Below are 20,810 nucleotides of genomic sequence, written 5' to 3' on the forward strand. Positions count from 1 at the left end.
GCCCTGGGTGCAGGAGCATGGCTAGGACCTCTGGAGCAGTCGGTACAAGCTGAGCAGGGCAGCAACACTCAGCTCCGCTTTGAAAGAGTACAGGAGGAGCTCTGAGCCTATTAAATGTAGGCTGCGGGGGCTGGGTTTCTTTTGCTGGGCTGAGGCTTCCCTTGGCTGCTCCGTCCGGTTCTGCCCTCCAGGTCTTGCTGGCAGTGGGGCGGAGAGAAGGGAGGAGCCGCTGGCGGAGGATCCGGCCGGGTTTCCTGGAGGGGGAGCTTTAGCGCCCGCTCTCGGGTAGTTGTGTTGCTCTCAGGTTTGTGAAACTTTGCAAAGTTCCCAGGCCGCCCGCGGGCAGGAGCGCCCCCAGCGCGGTCATGCTGGGGCTGGCCGGCCGCGGCAAGTGGTGGGGCAGGCGGGGCCGGGCGCCCCGGGGAGCGGGGGCGCTGCTGGCCCTGGGGCTGCTGGCGACACTGGGTTTCCTGGTGTGGCGGCGCGTCCCCCCGGAGAGCGATGCTGCGCGTCCTGCCCGCGGAGCCCCCCAGCCGCCACTGCCCGGAGACCCCGAGCGCCTGCGGAGACCCGTGTACGAGAAGCCGCCCCTGGAGCCTGGGGCGCTGGGCGAGTTGGGCCGGGCTGTGCGGCTGGAGCGGAGCCCGGCCGAGAAGAACCTCCAGGAGGAGAGTATCCGGCATCACCAGATCAACATCTACCTGAGCGACCGCATCTCCCTGCACCGCCGCCTGCCCGAGCGCTGGAACCCGCTGTGAGTACCCAGCGCCCCCGCTGCGCCCAGGTGCCACCTGCTTCCCCGCCGCCCTCAGGGGGCGGGTTCCCTCTGCCTGGGCGCGGCCGCGCTCCACACGCGCAGGCTCCCAGGCGCCGCAGCCAGCCACTGCGGCTCCGCGCCCCGAGATCCTGCAGAAGTGCCGCTGAGCTCCCTGGGCCTGCCGGGGATCTTGGCCCCGCGGACTGTTTAGTCGCCTCATTCGCCCTTGGTGACTGACTGAACTGGGCACGACCTGCCCTTCCGTGGTTTAAAAGATGTACAGCCAACACATCAGACTTCTAGAATCATCGAAGACTGGGGTTGGAAGAGACCTCAGGAGGTCATCTAGTCCAACCCCCTGCTCAAAGCAGGACCAATCCCCAACTAAATCACCCCAGCCAGGGTTTTGGCAAGCTGGGCCTTAAAAACCTCTAAGGATAGAGATCCCATCACCTCCCTAGGTAACAGGTTCCAGTGCTTCACCACCCTCCTAGTGAAATAATGTTTCTTAATATCCAACCTAAATCTCCTCCACTGCAACTTGAGACCATTACTCCTCGTTCTGTCATCTGCTACCACTGAGAACAGTCTAGATCCATCCTCTTTGGAACCCCCCTTCCAGTAGTTGAAGGCTGCTATCAAATCCCCCCCTCACTCTTCTGCTGACTAAACAAGCCCAGTTCCCTCAGCCTCTCCTCCTAAGTCATGTGCCCCCTGATCACTTTCGTTGCCCTCCGCTGGACTCTCTCCAATTTGTCCACATCCTTTCTGTAGTGGGGAAGCCTAAAACTGTGTGCAGTACTCCAGATATGGCCTCACCAGTGCCAAATAGAGGGGAATAATCACTCCCCTTGATCTGCAGGCAATGCTTCTATTAATACAGCCAAAAATGCCATTAGCCTTCTTGGCAACAAGGGCACACTGTTGACTCATATCCAGATTCTCATCCACTGTAATCCCCAGGTCCTTTTTTGCAGAACTGCTGCTTAACCAGTCGGTCCCCAACCTATATCAGTGCATAGGATTCTTCCGTCCTAAGTGCAGGACTCTGCACTTGTCCTTGTTGAACCTCATCAGATTTTTGGCCCAATCCTCCAATTTGTCTAGGTCACTCTGGACCAGGGGTTCCCATACTTGGTTCACGGCTTGTTCAGGGTAAGCTCCTGGTGGGCTGCCAGACGCTTTGTTTACCTGAGTGTACGCAGGTACAGCCGCTTTCAGCTCCCAGTGGCTGCAGTTTGCGGGCCAGGCCACCACTTCCCGCAACTCCCATTGGCCTGGGAGCCCCCAGACCCACCCCCACTGTTCCCCCCCCCCAGAGTCTCAGCTCACCTCGCAGCCAGCACTCTGGCCCGCCACTCCTGTTGGGCAGTGTAGTGGCGTGGCTGGCTCCAGCCGGGCAGCGAGTGCCTGCTGCTCTGAGTGGCATGGGAAGGGGGCAGGGAAAATAGCGAATAGAATAGCAAATAGAAGAAAGGGGAAGTGTATAGTAGTAAATATAAATCAGAACCTGGGAATTGTAGAAAAATTAAAAGGGAAGCAAAGAAACACAAAGAGAAATCTGTGGCCTGCAAAGTTAAGGACAGTAAGGATTTTTTAAAGTATATTAGGAACAAAATGAATCTTAACAATGGTAGTCATCCAATACTAGCTGGAAATGATAGAATTATCAATAATGCAGAAAAGTGAGAAGCCTTCAATAAATCTTTCTGTTCTGTATTTGGGGAGAAATATATGATATAGTCTCATCATATTAAAATGATACTTTTTCCATACTATTAGGCTCTCTGGAGGATGTTAAACAAAAACTACTCAAAGTCAGCACATTTTTAACACAGCAAGTCCAGATAACTTTTATCCAAGAGTTTTAAAATAGCTGGCTGGACTGTTAATGTTGATTTCAATAAGCCTTGGAACTTCTGGAGAAAAACCTAAAGTTGTGCAATATTTAAAAAGAGTAAATGGGATGACATGGGCAATTATAGGTCTGTCAGCCTGACTTTGATTCCGTGCAAGATAATGGAGTGGTTGATGTGGGACTCAGTTATTAAAGATAGATAATGTAATTAATGCCAATCAACATGGTTTTTTGGAAACTAACTTGATATCTTTTCTTGATGAGATTGAGTTTAACTGATAAAGATAATAGTGTTGATGTAATATATTTAAACTTCTGTAAGGAGTTTTCCTTGGTACCACATATCATTCTATTTTTTTTTAATCAAAATGTTATGAAATGAACATAGTACACATTAAATGGATTAAAAATTGGCTAGCTGATAGGTCTCAATGTAATTGTAAATGAGAAATCAGCATCAAGTGTATTTGTTTTTAGTGCGGTCCCACAGGGATTGGTTCTTGGCCTATACTATTTAATGGTTTTATCATTTACCTGGAATTATACATAAGATCACTGATTAAGTTTGCAGGTAACATACAAATTGGTGAAGTGGTAAATAATGGAGACTGGTCATTGATACAGAGTGATCTGGATTGCTTGGTAAACTGGGCACAAGCAAATACATGTTTGAATACTGATAAATGCAAAAAGTATATAAACAAAGAATGTAGGCCATACTTCGAGGTCAGGGAGCTCTGTGCTGGGAAGCCAGGATTCTGAAAAAGATTGGGGGTCATGATAGATTATTATCAGCAGAAAGTGAGCTCCCAGTGCAGTGTTGTGGCCAAAAGGGCCATTGTGATCCTTAGATGCATAAACAGGTAATCTTGAGTGGGAGCAGAGAGAATATCTTACTTCTGTTTTTGGCACTGGTGCAACTGCTGTTGGAATATTGTGTTCAGTTCTGGTGTCCACAGTTCAAGAAGGATGCTGATAAATTGGAGAGGGTTGAGAGAAGAGCCACAGGAATGATTAAAGGATTAGAAAATATGCCATATGGTGATAGACTCAAGGAGCTCAATCTATTTAATTTAACAAAAAGAAGGTTAAGGGGTGTCTTGACTACAGTCTGTAACAGGGGCGGGCAAACTTTTTGGCCTGAGGGCTGCATCGGGTTTCTGAAATTGTATGGAGGGCCGGTTAGGGGAGGCTGTACCTCCCCTAGCAGCCAGGCATGGCCTGGCCCCCACCCCTTATCTGACCCCTGCCCTGCTTCTCAGCCTAACAGCCACCCCCCCCCTAAACTCCTGCTCCATCCAACCCCCCCCTGTTCCCTGATGGCCTCCCGGGGACCCCTGCTCCATCTACCCCCCCCCGCTTTCTGTCCACTGACTGCCTCCAGACCTCCTGCCCCTAACAGCCCCCTGCTGCCCCATCCAACCCCTCCTCTCCTTCCTGACTGTCCCTGTCCCGCCCCCCCAGACCCTTGCCCCCATTCAACCCCCCTGTTCCTCACCCTCTGCCCACCCCAACCCCTATCCACACCCCTGGGCCCTGACCACCCCCTGAACTCCGCTGCCCTCTATCCAATCCCCCCTGCTCCCTGACTGCGCTGCCTGGAGCACTGGTGATGCGGCTTCACCAGGACAGGCAGCCGCGCCACACAGAGCACCGGGTCAGGCCACGGCTCTGCAGCGCCCAGGAGCTTGCAGCCCTGCTGCCCAGAGCATTGTGCCGGCGGTGCAGTGAGCTGAGGCTGCGGGGGAGGGAGGGAAAACAGCAGGGGAGGGGCCGGAGGCGAGCCTCCCGAGTCAGGAGCCGGGCAAGAGGGTCCCGGGGGGCGGATGTGGCCCACGGGCCGTAGTTTGCCCACCTCTGGTCTATAAATTCCTGCATGGGCTCTTCAGTCTAGCAGAGAAATATTTAACAAGGGGCACTTCAGTGTAGCAGAGAAGGGTAACATAACCCAAAGCTACACAGATTCAGACTAGAATTAATATGTAAATTTTTAGTAGTGAGGGTAATATTAGACCCAGGGTTGTGGTGGATTCTGTATCCCTGGCAATTTTTAAAATCAAGGTTGGATGTTTTGTCTAAAACAGAAGTTCTCAACTGGGGGTTTGCAGCCCTCTGGGGCGGCCACAAGCTGGTTTCAGGGGGTCTGTGAGCCCTGGTCCCCCATGGGGCAAAAGCCCAGAGCCCATGGGTGGAGTTGGGGGAGGAGAACATCAATCTTAATCAGAGCGGGGCAGTCCTGGGGGGCAGCTCCACGCTCCCTGCACCATCTCCTCTTCTCCCCCCACCAAGGCCCTGCCCAGGTCAGAGACAGGAAGCCGGAGCTTGGCAGTGTGAGGTGGCTGCTGCTCTGACTGGTGCCATCCAGTGTACAACTGTGGTGCCCCCGCCTCCTTCTCCTGCTGTGGTGCCAAGGGCTGTGGCTGCTCCTCAGCTCCCACCCCTCTTTGAGTGCTGCACAGCTGGTAAAAGCTGCCTGGGCATGGGGACCTGGCTCCAGGGCCAGCAGAGCCCTCAGGGAGCAGCCGGGGTTCCTCCTAGCACCCAGCCCCTAGCTACCTCTGCCTGCACCTGAGCTGTTTTCAAACTTTGAGCTGAGCCTCCCCCCTCCCTTTGGTTTGAGCTCTGCTGGGCCCTGCTGCCCCAAAATAAAAGTCAAACTATGCCCATGCCCAAGAACCGCCCCCACCCAGCGACCGAAGCCCAGAGCCCCAGCGCCCAATGGGGCAGAAGCCCAGGCGCCCCACAGGGCTAAAGCTCCAAAGCTCCCCCCATCCCAGCCCAGCGGCTGAAGCTCCGTGGCCTCTCCCCCACACAAGGCCATGGAGTTTTTATAGCATGTTGCAGGAGGCGGAGGGGCAATTGGGCTGAAGTAAGGCAATTGAGGGCCTCTACACACCCTTACACATCTTGCCTTTAAAAGGATGTCACTCATTTTTAGTCTCAGGTTATCTACTTTTCACACAGTGTCCCATTATTCTTGTTCAAAATTATTTACATTAGAAATAAAAGTAATGTAGCTGAGGTTATAGAAAGTTATTTGCACTAAATGAAAGAATTCCTTGGTGTGTTTGAATATTTTTTTGTGTTCCTCATTGTGGATCTTTATCACACATTGTGTCCCAAATTTGACCCTTAGCTGGTTGAAAGGTATGCTCCCCACATGCAGCAGTCTTGTTCCTACTTGGGATGATAGTGGCAGGGTACACTCACATTAGAGTGTGAAACAGTATTCTTTGGGCCTCTTTCCTGCCTAGGCCACCACTTTGTCTTCAGGCAGACTGGCTTCTAGTCAGGAGAAGGGAGGACTCAGCCTGCATTCACCTGAGCAAAGGACTCTATTCTAGAGGGCGGGAGTTTCTGTCATCACCACCTCAGAGAAGCAGTAGCATCCCTTATACCACTCAAGCTGTAGGCTCTGTAAGTATTGGCCTCCCACCCCCACCACCATTCCAGCAGAACTCTGAGGGGCAGAAGCAAGGGAGCAATTCTCACACAGAGACCTTTGCTGGAGCAGTGTTGGCAGGGAGCCATCTATATGTGGGAACCTCTGCTCAAAGGGGTCAGGCTACTCATATTAATTTTAAATATATTCCTCTATGTGGACTGCTCAAGTATAAAACTCATGGTCCGAATTCTCTGCTGTTGTAAACTGGCTCAGCTCTACTGAGACAATGCACATACATCACTGGAGAATTCAGCCCTGTGAATATAGTCTCTCCACTCTGACCCCCTTTTCCTCTCTCCCAACCCCCATTTTTATTACCTCTTTATTCATTCATTCCCCATGCTTCCTCCTTTATTTCACAACTCATCTACATGAGAAAGTTGCACCAGCTGTGATTTTTAAATCTGTTTAGTTAAACCAGTGCAAACCCCTGTGTTGACGCTTATTTCAGTTTGGGTGGCTTATTTAGGTTTACCTTTAAACCAGTTCCTAATTGACTGAAGTTAAACTGAAATAAGATACTTTTTTTAAAAAAAAACGTGTATTCAGGGGTTTGCACCAGTTTAACTTAAGTCAGTTCAGGAAAGAAAACAACAAAACAAAAACGCTATTCATGTAAATGCTGAGAAATGTGAGTAGGAATTCAGGCAGAACATATTGGTCTGAGGAACATAAAGTGAGGGTCACCATTAAAAATCTGGACAAGACTGTAGAAAGACTTTGGCATGGACACGTTACTACAGGTAGACAAGATGATTCAGGCATATATAAGAAAGGAGAGAGTACAGTGAGGTAAATGAATATTTGAAAGGGTAAGAGAAATAGACTGTTGCTCTAGCCCAACATCTGGTCTCTGCTCTGCCTGAGCAGTACTACACCCTCAGTCTGGACAACAGTCCATTTGGACTACCTCTATCCTTCTGTTCTCTCACAATCATAACTTTTTCCTAGAGATTCCACTTCTCAGCAAGTGGATGAAAAAGAAATAGCTTACCTTAAAGTTGCATTGGTATATGAATATTAATATTTGCACTGCTTCTATACTTAGAGGGGCATGTAAGCTTGATTGTATGTATTAAAGTTTATTTTTTTTTAAGCAAATGATCCACATATTTCTAGGATACTGATCTTACAGCATCAGTTCACTTCCCCAAAAAATACAATTTAGTTCCATAGTTACAATCCAGCCACCTGAAAAACAGAATATATTAATTACAGCATAACCCTCCACAACCTTCCTCACATTATTAATCATGAATAGAGAAAACAAAGAGACATTTTAATAACATAAGAACTAGGTGCATTATAGGATGTGAAGAGTCATGTTACTGCTCTGTATGATCAATGAAGGACATAACACAGCCAAAGAACTTCGGGCCTATATCAATACTATGCCACCTCTACAAATTATATGAGCATCTGTAGCAAAGCGACAACTCACCGGTGTGGCGCCTCCTACTGGTCATCTGGGAATTGGCTCTTTCCAGCTCTAGGGTGCCCTCTGCAGGCCAGTGTCTCGCCTGCCACTGGCCCTGTGTCCCTCCTAGACTCCAGTGCCCTTTACCCTGGGGTTCTCTGCCAGCAGTATCCCTACACTCTGGGTCTTCCCTCCCTGGGAAACCCTCAACCCTCTAAATCCACCTTGCCTCAGTGGTTACTGCCAGTCATCATCTAGCCCCCACTCACTGGGGCAGACTGCAGTCTGTCATGACCACTCATCACAAGCAAGGAGGTAGGACCTGTTGCCTTTGCGTATTCCCAGGCTGCCCCTCTGCAGCCCCAGTACCTCTGTAGGCCTTCCTCAAAGCCTGCAGCCTGTGAGTTTACCAGGCTGGAGCTCCCCAGCACTACTCCACTTAAGGTACCTCACTCTCAGACAACTAGCCCTTCCCACTCCAGAGCTAGAGTGAGACTCTTTTACTTCTGGCCCACAGCCCTCTTATAAGGGCCAACTGTGGCCGTGTTTGAGCTGGCCACAGCTGTGGCTGCTACTCCAATCAGCTTAGCTTGGCTGTTCTAACTCCCTTTTCCGCAGCTGCAGCCCTCTCCAGGGCTGCTTTAACCCCTTCAGAGCCGGAGCAGGATGACCACCCTGCTACAGCATCTCATCTTAAATTGTCTATCACCATTCATTGAAAAGCACCTGATCCTAGAGCAAGCTGGATTCCACCCAGGCAAGTAATGCACTGGTCATGTGCTGAATATCACTCAATGCATCGAAGATGGTTTTGAAAAAGGTATGGTAGTAGATGTTTTGTTTGTTGACCTATCAGCAGCATATGACATAATGACTCACCAATGGCTCCTCACTAAAATATACAACATGATGAAAGATCATCACCTCATATAGCGGATATAATCTCTATTAGAGAACTGATGTTTTTATGTTGAACTATGCAAGAAGCGGAGCCAATGGCAGCACCAGAAAAACGGCCTAGCACAAGGGAGCATACTCTCTCCAATACTTTTCAACATCTACACGAATGACTACCCAATCCGTCTCAGCACAAGAAATTTTATCAAAGCTGATGACCTACATGTCAGTGCCCAAGCCAAGGATTTTGCCTAGATTGAAGCTATGCTAACATCAGTGCTGTCTAGGCTTTCAGTTTATTATACCAAGAACCAATTGCATGCCAGTCCAGACAAAATACAAGTGAGTGTCTTCTTCTCTTCGTAACTGTGAGGCCAATAAACAACTCAACATCATCTGGAATGGGGTATCACTTCCCCACTGCTGGAATCCTGTCTAACTTAGAGTGACACTAGACCATGTTCTCTTCTTCAATGCATGCATGGAGAAGATAAAAGGCAAAGTTAGCCACAGAATAGCATACTCAAAAAGCTTGCAAATTCAAAATGGGGAGTCAACCCAGCAACACTAAGAGCCACTGCACTTGCACTTTGCTGTCCAGTGGCCTAATATGTGTATCCAGTGTGGGAAAGATCGTCTCACGTAAAAAAGTCTGATCATGTTCTGAATGCGGGGTGCTGCTATATCACAGAGTGTTAAACCCAACAAATGTGAACAACCTTTATGTGCTTGCTGGAATTGATCCACCAGATATCAGTAGATTGGTCAAAAGCAAAATGGAACGATTATGACAAGCCAAAGATACCAGACATCTGTTGGATGGCTGCATGCTGGCAGTGAGATGCCTGAAATTGTAGAAAAGGTTCCTCGCTGCAATGGAAACGCTTACAAAAAAATTACTGACGGCTGCCCAGCTGGAAATGTGATGCGAACGGCTAGAATTACTCGATGTGGACCTCACAATGCACATTGGCATTGCCGAATTGCTTCCTGCAGACACAGAAGAGGATTGATCAACCTGGAGATGTTTAAATTGCCTCTGAACAAGAGTTTTCAGGTCAAAGGTCCATACGGGGAAGTGGGGCTATTCCAGTGACCCAGACACATGTGACTGCGGTGAAACACAGATGAAGGAACTTCTGTTGGTCTGCTGGCTTCTGGAGGAGTGATACACCATGAAAGACCTCACCAGAGCCACAGACTGGGCCCTATTATCTGCCTAACACTGGAAAAACCTATGACTACAGTGGAAGAACAGGAGAAGAACTGTTTTGTATACAATTTTCAATCCCCAGTTTTGGAAGTGTGTGTACAGAATACTTCTAATCTGTGCCACGTACTTACCAGACAATTCATGCAGCCCTAGCTGCAACTACTTGTCTGTCCAATAGTGTGTAGGCTGAGGCCGGTTCAGTAGCTTCAGCACTGTTCATTGAAAACTTCACCTTGCTTTTCACAAACATTATACAAAATGGATTAGGATGAAATGAACCTCCCACAATATCCACAAAGTCCTGCATCACCATTAAGTAGCAATACTTTTTCTTAATGTACTCTTGGGATGGAAGGGGACTATTATTCATCTTGAAGAAAAATATCATTGCTTGTACTAAAGGACTGCATTGTTGGTATTTGCATACGAATTCATGTAGTGGATCACACCATGCTGTATTCAATTCCATATCCTGTTTCTGAAAGGAGCCAGCACTATATGCTTCAGAGGAATATGCAAGAAAGCTCTCGCTTTCTAGTAGTTAGGGACCAATTTCAGCCCTGAAACGTGAAGTTTAATACTTCTTCCAAAATTTGTTAGCATTAACTGTTATAACTGTGGATATTCTTGTTATCCTGTCCTTTAACTTATCTTGTTCTTAAATATTCAATCCCATATTGAATATTGCTGTGTTTTTGTCCTCAATTGCATCTTATAGAAATGAGTTCCACAGTGTAATTACATGTTATATTAAAAAAACTGAAGGACGACTTTGAGAACTTCCGGAAAGAAAAGCTCCTCAAAACAGCTGAATCACACAAGAACCTCAGGACATGCAAGCAGGGATTGACACAGTATAGATTGAGTGTATCAGCATTGAAGAACAAGGATGGAGAGACAGTAATTGACAGAGCAGGGATTGAGGACGTCTGCAAGGGCTTCTATACAGAATTGTTCAAATCAAGAATCAATGTCCCTCTCCCAACGCTCCAAGAGTCAGAAGAATGCATCCCCCCAATAATCATCAGCGAAGTCCGAAGCGCACTGCACCAGATGAAGAAGGGAAAAGCTCCAGGCTAAGATGGAATTATGTCAGAAATGATTTCTGCAGGAGGCAAAAAACTTTGGAAGGCCCTCTCTTTAAGATTTAGTCGATATCTTGAACAAGGAAAAATACCATCAAGCTGGAAGGAGTCGAATACCATCTTGCTGCACAAGAAGGGCGATTGAGAAAATCTTAAGAATTACTGCCCTATATGCCTGCTCTCTCACATCTACAAGCTCTTTACAAAGGTGATAACGAACCGACACTCTCAGAGTCTGGATGAACAACAGCAAAGAGAACAGGCAGGGTTTCAAAGAAATTTCAGCATGATCGACCATATATTTACCCTTAGCCAGCTCCTAGAAAGAAATGCATTACTCACAGATGCTGCTATGAGAACTTAGCATCAACAATTCTTATTTGATCATCTGAGGAGACTTCATCCCATCCTGGCAGATGAGGACCTGGCATCAGTTATTTGCACCTTCAGTTCTCAGCTGGACTACAGCAATGCATTATACCTAGGCATGAAGTCTTTGGCACTTACAAAATTACAGCTGGTACAGAATTCTGAAGTACATCTCCTCAGCCATACAGGCTAGCATGAGTACATCAAACCTGCCCTTAACTCTCCCACAGAATATTGAATCAAGTTTAAGGTCTCAGTCCATGGCCTGGGTCCTGGATATTTAAAAGACTGCCTGAAGCTCTGGGATGCAGACTGTGGTTGACAACTACTGTCCTTTGTCACAGTGTAATTCTGCAATAAAATAAATAAATGAAAATAAATAAACTCTGCAGTGTTTTGTGTAGGGAACAGACCTCCTTGGGAACTGGTCCACCATTGTGGATAGAACTTTCTGAGGAACTAAGGAACATCACAAACTTCACCACCATCTCCTCCAAGTGTGAGGTGCGTTACTTTGATTTTTGCCTTCTCTAACATAAAAACAAAGCAACATGTACTGTTAAAAAAAAACCAGTCAAACCCACAACTTACCAAAACAAGATACCATTGCACACATGTCCCTCCCCAGGGAGCAGATGAGAGAACAAATGCCACGACAGATGTGTAGTGCTGTTGCTTAATGCACTACTGGAAGGCTCTCAGATACCACAGTGATGAGCATGGTATAAGAATCCATATAGAATGGAATACCCATTTAATTCATGTAGTTACCCCTACATGGATTGCTTAATATAGTAACACACTGAAATAAACTGTACCACTGTAAGCCTCATTTTACATCTATGCAATATATCTACATTAGGCGTTTGTATCAGTGTAATTACAATCAATGTAGTTAGACCTTTGCAGTTTGCTCTGTCAAGTTGACAAGGCTTCAGACAGACTATGGAAAGAGCTGTAGTCCTACTTGAGTGAACACTAATCCTTGCAGGTATGGGAACTTAAACTACGTTGTAACAAGTTTCCATACATGATCTTCTCCGTTTTCTGATGGTTCTGGGTAGATATTGCATCTCCTTTGCTGTTTTCTCCAAAAACTATAGAGTCTAGTGGACTTCACAAACAGCTTTGTTCTTTCCAGATAAAAGTAGAGCCCTCCTCACGTCTAGAGTGTATAGATGGGTCTCCCAAATGAGGGTGTGATCTTGGGGTGGTAAGTCAGGAGCAGAGTGTGACATGCATGTAGAAATCTGTGATCACCTTAGGAATAAAGTTTAAGTGTGGTCTAAGAATCACTTTGTCCTTATGAACATTAGTGTAAGGCAGGTCAGCCATCAGGGCTTGTAGTTTCAGCTGAAGTGATAGCTGTTAAGATGATGTTTCAGATGAGAGGTGTGAAACAGCATTCTCCTAGGGGAAATTAGTGGTGCTTCTATCAACTTTGTTAGCACCAAATTAAAGTCCTAAAAAGTGGCAATTCTTTCAGAGAAGGAAAGGTGTGGTGGGGTCCTTCAGGAATTTTGAGACTATTCAATAGGAGTATACATTAACTCTCTGTATTAGCTTGTGATATGGCGATGAAATGGATCTGGATAGGTAGCAGAGACAGTCCTAGTTTCTTTAGCTGTAACAGTCTAAGATGGAGGAGACTAATCACTTGGTAGCCTTTCTTCTTGGCCCATGTTGAAAATCTCTTCCAGTTTTGGGTGTAGAAGTTCAGAGTTGAAGGTTCCCAAGTCGGTAGCAGAATTGCTTGAACTTGAGAGAACCAATTTCGGTCTGTGAAAGTCAAATGCCTAGAATCTTTGCTTTCCAGATACAGAGACTCAGGATTGGGGTAGAGAACCCAACAGTCCTTCTGGGACGAGGGATCCTCAGACATAGGCAGATAGTCAGGATATTCGTAAGACAGCTCTAGAAGGTGAGTATCAGTGCTGCTTTGGTCATGCTGGAGGAATGACAGCCAAGAGTATTTTTTTCTGTCACAATGAATATTTTGAATTATCAGAAGGATTAGAGGAACTGGAGAAAAGGTGTATTGCAGGTTTTTGCTCCAGCCCAAGAAGAATGTCTGTCTCCTGTTTTGTCCTTGCCGACCTGAGGATTGTAAGGAGGCTCTTCACATTTGATCTGAGGCAAAGAGGTATATGTTTGGAAATGCCTATCTTCTTGATGAGACTTCACCAACAACAACTTCAAGAAACATTCTTGGGGGTCTCGAGTCTTTTTCTGCTGATATAAGCTGTCTGCATGTTTCTAAGCTGCAGAGACATTGAGTATATTGTGGGCCTCATATCAATTCCAAAGAACCACAGCTTCGTTGCAAAATGTTCAACAATGAGCTCTGCTCTGATTGTTTAATTAGTTCTTTGATGTGGCAGTGTCTTTCAGTGGCTGAATAATCTACCTTGAAGAAATTGCTGAAGTAACTTCAGGGCCCAGTGAATGGCTCTAAGATCTAGAATATTTATATGTATCTTCTTGCTTGTTACTGAGACCTTGATCTTCTAGTTCTTTTAAGTGTGTTTCCCAGTCCAGATGGAAGAATGAAAACAATGGCAAAGGGAACTAGTGGACTGCAATAAATTCCTTTTAGCATGCAGTCCCTGCATTCCCACCAACGGAGCTGTGTTAGGGTTTTTGTTGAACTGAAGAGAAGAAAGTCCAAACTGTCCATATAGGAGGGTGTAGTTTGGGGATGTTCAGTGTTATACAGACCCTACATGTGACTGAGTATATGATGTTATGTATGTGAATGAAGTTCCATCAGTGTGAGAGAAAATTGTTGTCTGATGTGGTTTAGTCTTTAAGGTAGACAGGGCTTGTAGTATGTTTAGATATGTGACCTGGCAGAAAGATTCTTCCTAACACTGAATCCAGAACTGTGCCTATGCAACATATCAGGGACAGGGAACAAGGATAGATTTTCCCCAGTTTATTTGCATACCAGAGTCTGAAAATCCACGTCCATGTCTTTCTGTTTGTGCCTGGCTGGATCTTCCTCATATGATCTGGTGGTCTAGGTAGGAGAAGGTAGATGAATCCCCTGATGTCTCAGCTGTGCACCTACCACAACTAGAACTCATGTCAAGTGTGATAGGACAATTAGGCAGGCCAAAAAAGAATCTGAAGAGCAAATAACAAAAAACACAAAAACTAACAGCAAAAACTTTTTAAAGTACATCGGAAGCAGGAAGCCTGCCAGACAAACAATGGGGCCACTGGATGATCGAGGTGCTAAAGGAGCAGTCAAGGAAGACAGTGCTGTTGTAGAGAAGCAGTATAAATTCTTTGCATTGGTCTTCACTGCAGAGGACATGAGGGAGATTCTCACATTTGAGTCATTCTTTTTAGATGACAAATCTGAGGAACTATCCCAGATTAAGGTGTCGGTAGAGGTAATTTTGGAACAAATTGATAAATTAAACAGTAATAAGTCATCAGGCTCAGCTGGTATTCACCCAAGAGTTCTGAAGGAACTCAAATATGAAATTGCAGAACTACTAACTGTGGTGTGTAACCAATCTCTTAAATCAGTCCCTGTTCCAGATGACTGGAGGATAGCTAGCGTAACACCGATTTATTTTGAATGTCTCCATAGGCGATCCTGGCAATTACATGCCGGTGAGCCTAACTTCAGTATCAGACAAACTGGTTGAAACTATAGTAAAGAACAGAATTCTCATACACACAAATTAACAAAATATGTTGGGGAAGAGTCAACATGGCTTTTGTAAAGGGAATTCATGCTTCACCAATCTATTAGAATTCTTTGAGGGGGTCAACAAACGTGGACAAGGGTGATCCAATGGATATATAGTGTAATTGGACTTTCAGGAAGCCTTTGACAAAGTCCCTCACCGAAGGCTCTTAAGCAAAGTAAGCAGTCATAGGATAAGATGGAAAGTCCTCTCATGGATCAGTAACTAGTTAAAAGATAGGAAACAAAGGGTAGGAATAAATGGCTAGTTTTTACAGTGGAGGGGTGGGATCATTGTGAGTCATCTTGGATATTTCTCTGAAAATATCTGCTCAATGTGTACCAGCAGTCAAAAAGCTAACAACAGCATGTTAGGAACTATTAGGAAAGGGACAGATAATAAGATAGAAAATATTATAATGCCATTATATAAATCTATGGTACACCCTCATCTTGAATACTGCATGCAGTTCTGTTTGCCCCAAAAGATATATTAGAATTGGAAAAAATACAGATAAGGGTAACAAAATGATTGAGGGTATGGAACAGCTTCCAGGTGGAGAGAGATTAAAAAGACTGGGACTGTTCAATTTAGAAAAGAGATGATTAAAAGGAGATATGTAGAGGTCTATAAAATCTGAATGGTGTGGAAATGAATAACACAGTGTTATTTATCCCTTCACATAACACAAGAACCAGAGATAACCCAAAGAATTGATTAGGCAAAACGTTTAAAACAAACATAAGGAAGTCCTTATTCACACAATGCATAGTCAACCTCTGTAACTCATTGCCAGGGAGTGTTGTGAAGGCCAAAAGTATAACTGGGTTCAAAAAAGAATTAGATAAGTTCAAGTTCATTAGCTAGTAGCCAAGATGGTCAGAGACACAATCCCATGCTCTGGGAGTCCCTAAGCCTCTGACTGCCAGAAGCTGGGTCTGTTCTATTCATTCCCCCTGGGTCTGTAACCAATCACTGTTGAAAGAAAGGATATTCAGCTAGATAGACCATTGGTCTGAGTCAGTATAGCCATTCTTATGTTCTTAATTTGGCGTATCCTTTCAGTGCCATAGATAGACTGAAAAGTAGCACTCCATAGTGATAGTGCTTCTTTTCCACACATAACCTCAGATATTTGTAATGTGTTTCTGATGGCTATGAGGAAATAGACGTATTTGGGACTGAGAACCACAAACCAATCTTATTAGGAGAGAGAAAAGATGATGATGATTCCCATGGTCATAAACTTGAACATAAAAGCTGTGATGAATCTGTGTAGCCTTCTCAGAGCCATGCTAGGACCATGCATAACATGCTTGTGCCTGTACCACCTTCTCTACTTGAGGGATGTGGTTCCTTTTCTGATGAGTCACATTCCTCCTAAAGTACTGTCTTGTGAGAAGGATGCTTGAAGGAGCGAGGGAAGGGGATGGTGGTTTTACAGGGAGTGTGATGTAAAACTGAATGGTGTATGAATTGCAGAGGATATCCAAAGCTCTGAAGTAAAATGTCATTTAAAAATGGAGAGAATTTCAGAAAGGAAGGGATGCAGAAGTATCAGAATAGGTGTCACGTTCTGGGGTGCAATTCAGACCAGTGAGGGATTGTGGCACTACCTGCCCTGTAACTCTAGGTGCCTCAAATGCCCTGTTGCGGTGGCTCACACACCAGGATGCCAGCAGACATGCATCCAGGTCATGCCTTGAGTGTCTGTGTGCTGTACAGCCCTGGATCAGCAACTCTCACTCCAGCAGCCTGCCTACAGCACAAGAGCCCCATCTTGGCTTCCATTAGCCTTGGTTACTCTTGCAGGGTGACTCCCAGCACACTGCAAGTCCTGACGTTTCCCAAAACCATCTGCCCTGAAGTGTCCAGTCACCTCCTGGACCACTCAGAGAAATAGTAAGGTTGGTTTGGTTAAAGAGACAAACCACATTAGAGCTTATTAATTTAACTGGGGTAAACTGGTTCCCTTCAAGCACAGCACGGAGTTTTTTTTATAGTAAAAGATAAAACAAATTTATTAATAATAGGACCTAGGTTAAGTGATGCCAAGTAAAAAGAATAAAATTAAAAAGGGTTACAAACAAATAAAAGTGCAAACAGACATCTAAAAGCCTAACCCTTAATCTAGCAAGGTACAGGCTGAAGATGGTCCTCTCTACAATTCTTCTTCTTCCCAGCCGTGGCTGACTTTCCCTCGGTCATGATCTTCTACAGAAGTACAAGATGCTGGCTTCCCTTGGCTTCTTAGGTGAAAAGTCTTAGCCTAAGCAGGTTTCTCACCTCAGTTCACAGAGAGTTCAACCCCTCTCCCCCAACTGGTTGAAGGACCCTTCTTTCTCTGCTTTGCAAGAACTCTGGCCCCTTGTGTCTGTGTAGTGATAAATGCCAAAATGGCTTTCTGCCTCTGTTCCTTATATCTCTCAAAGTTCAATTACCTTGTTTCGAGAGGCAGGATGACATCATGCTGTTCTTCGCTTCCTGTGATCTTTGCAGCCTGCTGCTTATTGGAATGTAAATTGGGCATCCATTGGTTTTGGTCACAACTTGCTTAATTTCATTGGAGACGGGTAGAGAGCTGTGATGTTCCCTCCTGTCTGGGAGAGACCTGTCTCTCCCTTTCTTTGGTCACAAACTGTAAAGCACACTATTAATTAGTATCCATCATTCCTTATTTAGCATTAATACATACGATTCACAATTATATTAATCACCAGTGTGTCATAGGCTTTTATAAAACACTTTACTCATCATATGTTTATAATACAGTAGTACTGTACAATCAGTTGATTCAGTTGCTTATCACTTGAGGTTCAGACCCCCTGTCTTTATAGCCCAGATAAAGTTTCTCTTCCCAGCTGAGGTGTAGACCCCATGCTGTATCCTTCCCCACTTGTTAGCTTGATATGGTTTTTTTATCTCGTATATAAATGGACCTTCATTCTCTCTGCCTGACGACCAGGCTAGTCAGAAAAATAAGCATATTCCTTTGTCTAGGGCAGGCTTGTTTGCCAACATACCTCACACAAGAATATTAATGATCAGTGAGTTATTAGTTTTCCAATGATTTCTTACATGCCACGTATTATATACAGATTAAGACATCAGTAAATTGGGGTACACTGAACTGGTCAGGCCAGCTGAAACTCATTACATGATACCAGTGAGCCCTTTGCCCCTGAAGAAATTCTTCTTCTAAAAATCATGGAATGAGCAGAGACACTGGATTTATGGCTTATTACAACACTCTATAACCCACTTAACCCATCCCCCCAGCGTTTCCCCCCCTTTCCTCCCCCTATGACTAGAGAGGGGGCCACCTCATCTGGAAATATGTGTTAATTACTTATGTGCCCTTTGAAATATGTGTTAATTCCTTATGCTAAGCAATCTGTTTCATCTTATATTTATCTGTGACACTCTGAGTACATTTCACAGACCTGAAGAAGAGCTCTCTGTAAGCTCAAAAGCTTGTCATTCTCACCAATAGAAGTTGGTGCAATAAAAGATATTACCTCACCTACCTTCTCTTTCTCATAAATGTGTTGTGTTGTGTTGAATACCCCAGGGTAGGTGAAATGGTTCAAACTAAAAACCTATTTAACAGAGTTAAATACAAAAAAAAAAAAAAAAAAAAAGAGAGAGAGAGAGAGAGAGAGGGGATGTAATGTTGTGGTAGTATAGTTAAATACACAAGTCAGGAAATGCAAAAAGGTGAGGTATAACTGCTAGCTTTTAAATTAGAGAAGTTCTCTGGGGGTTAGACTAGATGACCCATGTGATCCCTTCTAATCCTGTGATTCTATATATGTTGTATTTTCTATTCATGTTTTTTATGGTTAAATAGTAGAAGGCGCAAACATCAAAATTTATACTTATGGTATACATTCCATTCTAAAGGGCTAGGAGGGTCTTAAATTTGCAGTCTAGTCATCTGGTAGATTTGGAAGTTTCTTGAGACAGTGCTTCTACTGGTGTAGAAAAATAGCATTTTTGTAGTAAATCATTTTTGAGGATGGGTAAGCCACAGCAAATTCAATCTATTTGACATGGAACTGTTGCCAGGCAGGGGCATGGTATATTCTGCCCTCTATCTCTATATTGCAAGTAAAAAAGCTGAAAAATATAAATTCTGTTCTCAGATTCCTTGATCTTACTCTCTGATCGCAAAGCTGTAAAAACCTTATTGATCACCGTATGTCTGGAATTGTACAACTCTAGTCTTGGGTCTATTGTTGTAGATCAGCCCAGGAATTCTGTGTGAACTTTTTAATCAAGAAATACTAATATTTTTGGTGCCTGGTGGCCATTTTTCAAAATATTTAGCAGGATTGTGAATTTGTTCTCCTTCTGCAAAGCCAATTATGTGTGTAGTTTTATGCCTTTCTCTGGTCTTGAGGTTTTTAGTATCATGTTCCAGCATTTTTATGGTCTTCTGAGAATTATGGCACTTTGTTGCACAAATTCCATTGTCTTTGTCTGGTACTGAATTTTCTTTAAATATATTTTGGCTTTTTCTGTAGTAGCAATTTTGCTGTTGAGAACTTCCACTTTGTTCTCTAGCTTTGCAAAGTTAGCCTCCAGGAGAAAAATTAAGTTATCAGTAACTTAGGTGAAAAATAATAGCAGATCTTAGTTGCTGCAGTTTCCTCATTGGGTGTGTCTTCCTGTGGTGAGCTGGAGGCTCCAGCATTTTCCCCATTGTAGCATTCTTCTTTAATGTGAAGTCGTCTTCTGATGGGACAAAGATTGCATGTGAATGAGCCAGAGACATCTTCCCTTGTCTTTTTAGATGTTTGGATATTTTCGAAATATAAATGTAAAACTGAAGCAGTTACACTCCCCCTGAATAATAGCTACCTCACTAAGCACATTACATGACCTCCCTCATTGTTCCTTTATATCTTTGATGTGTTCTTGCTAAAAAAAAAATTAGTAAGCACTATATGCAGTCTTCATTTGAAAACTGTTTTCTGAAAATTTACAGATAATTTCACACTTTTACTAATTTGGGTCCCCTTATTTACAGGTGCAAAGAGAAGAAATACGATTATCATAACCTGCCAAAAACCTCAGTTGTAATAGCTTTTTATAACGAGGCTTGGTCAACACTTCTGCGAACAGTTCATAGTGTTCTTGAGACATCCCCAGATATTCTGCTGGAAGAAGTTATCCTAGTGGATGATTATAGTGACAAAGGTAGGTATTTCATTGTATAAATAACTGTATTCTTCTCAGACAGACAAGGTGGGTGAAGTAAAAGTCTGCAGGAGAAGAAAGTATACTAATATGGTAACGGCTCACTAACATTTTGCAGTTGTTCTGTTTAACCATGCTGTAGCTTGAAATCGCTTTTACTTTGCCATGCTGGTGGGACTGTCAAATTCAGTGTCTTGTTCAGCAAGTTGAGAGGAGGAACAGTCTAATGTCTATAGTGCTAACTTGAGACTTCAGAGATCTGGATTCAATTCCCTGGTCCACTGCAGGCTTCCTATGTGACTGTGGGCAAGTCCCTTTAATCTCTGTAGGCCTCAGTTCCCCATCTGTACCTCACAAAGTAGTTATGAGGATAGAGACATTGAAGATTGTGAGGCACTCACAAGCTACAGTAGTGGGGACCCAGGTAAGATAGATAGCAGCTAGAAATATGTGTCATAAAAATATTTGGTGTAGTTTTGTTTGCCACTCATAATGTAAGATCCTTATACTCTGGCTATTTGCAAATATTGTTATATGAAAGAAATGGCTTACTGACCGGGGATATCTTTTTTTTTTTTAATTGCTATTTATCTTTTAAAAGCTTTCAGGATTTTGAGAGATATTGCTAATATATATATAATGCATGTTTACAGTTCTTTCATTCTAAAATATCACTTTGAATGTATGTGGAAGAATTAGATATATTTTTCATACTCCTGTGGAATAGTTTATTAAAAGTAAGGGTTATATTTGTAGAGTACAAGGAAGATAGTGGATGGCAATACTTCTGTCCAAAGTCCACATGAGGGGGGAAGTATGGAAAATTCTGAAAAATTAATTATCAAGAACATTCTTCTACTAACATA

At 44.3% G+C, this 20,810-nt stretch overlaps 1 protein-coding gene across 1 annotated transcript in view; it reads left to right on the forward strand.

Moving 5' to 3' along the window:
* The first annotated feature begins 254 nt into the window (after positions 1–254).
* The window catches only part of GALNT12 (polypeptide N-acetylgalactosaminyltransferase 12), an 85,121-nt gene continuing 64,565 nt past the window's right edge, over positions 255–20,810 (forward strand). Inside the window, exons 1-2 of the mRNA XM_048839472.2 lie at positions 255–754; positions 19,775–19,944. Coding sequence (XP_048695429.1) covers positions 366–754; positions 19,775–19,944 — 559 coding nt within the window. The 5' untranslated portion in view covers positions 255–365. The remainder of the gene's footprint in view (positions 755–19,774; positions 19,945–20,810) is intronic.

Source organism: Caretta caretta, chromosome 2, assembly GCF_965140235.1.
Source record: "Caretta caretta isolate rCarCar2 chromosome 2, rCarCar1.hap1, whole genome shotgun sequence".
In the NCBI taxonomy this organism is placed as follows: Eukaryota; Metazoa; Chordata; order Testudines; family Cheloniidae; genus Caretta; species Caretta caretta.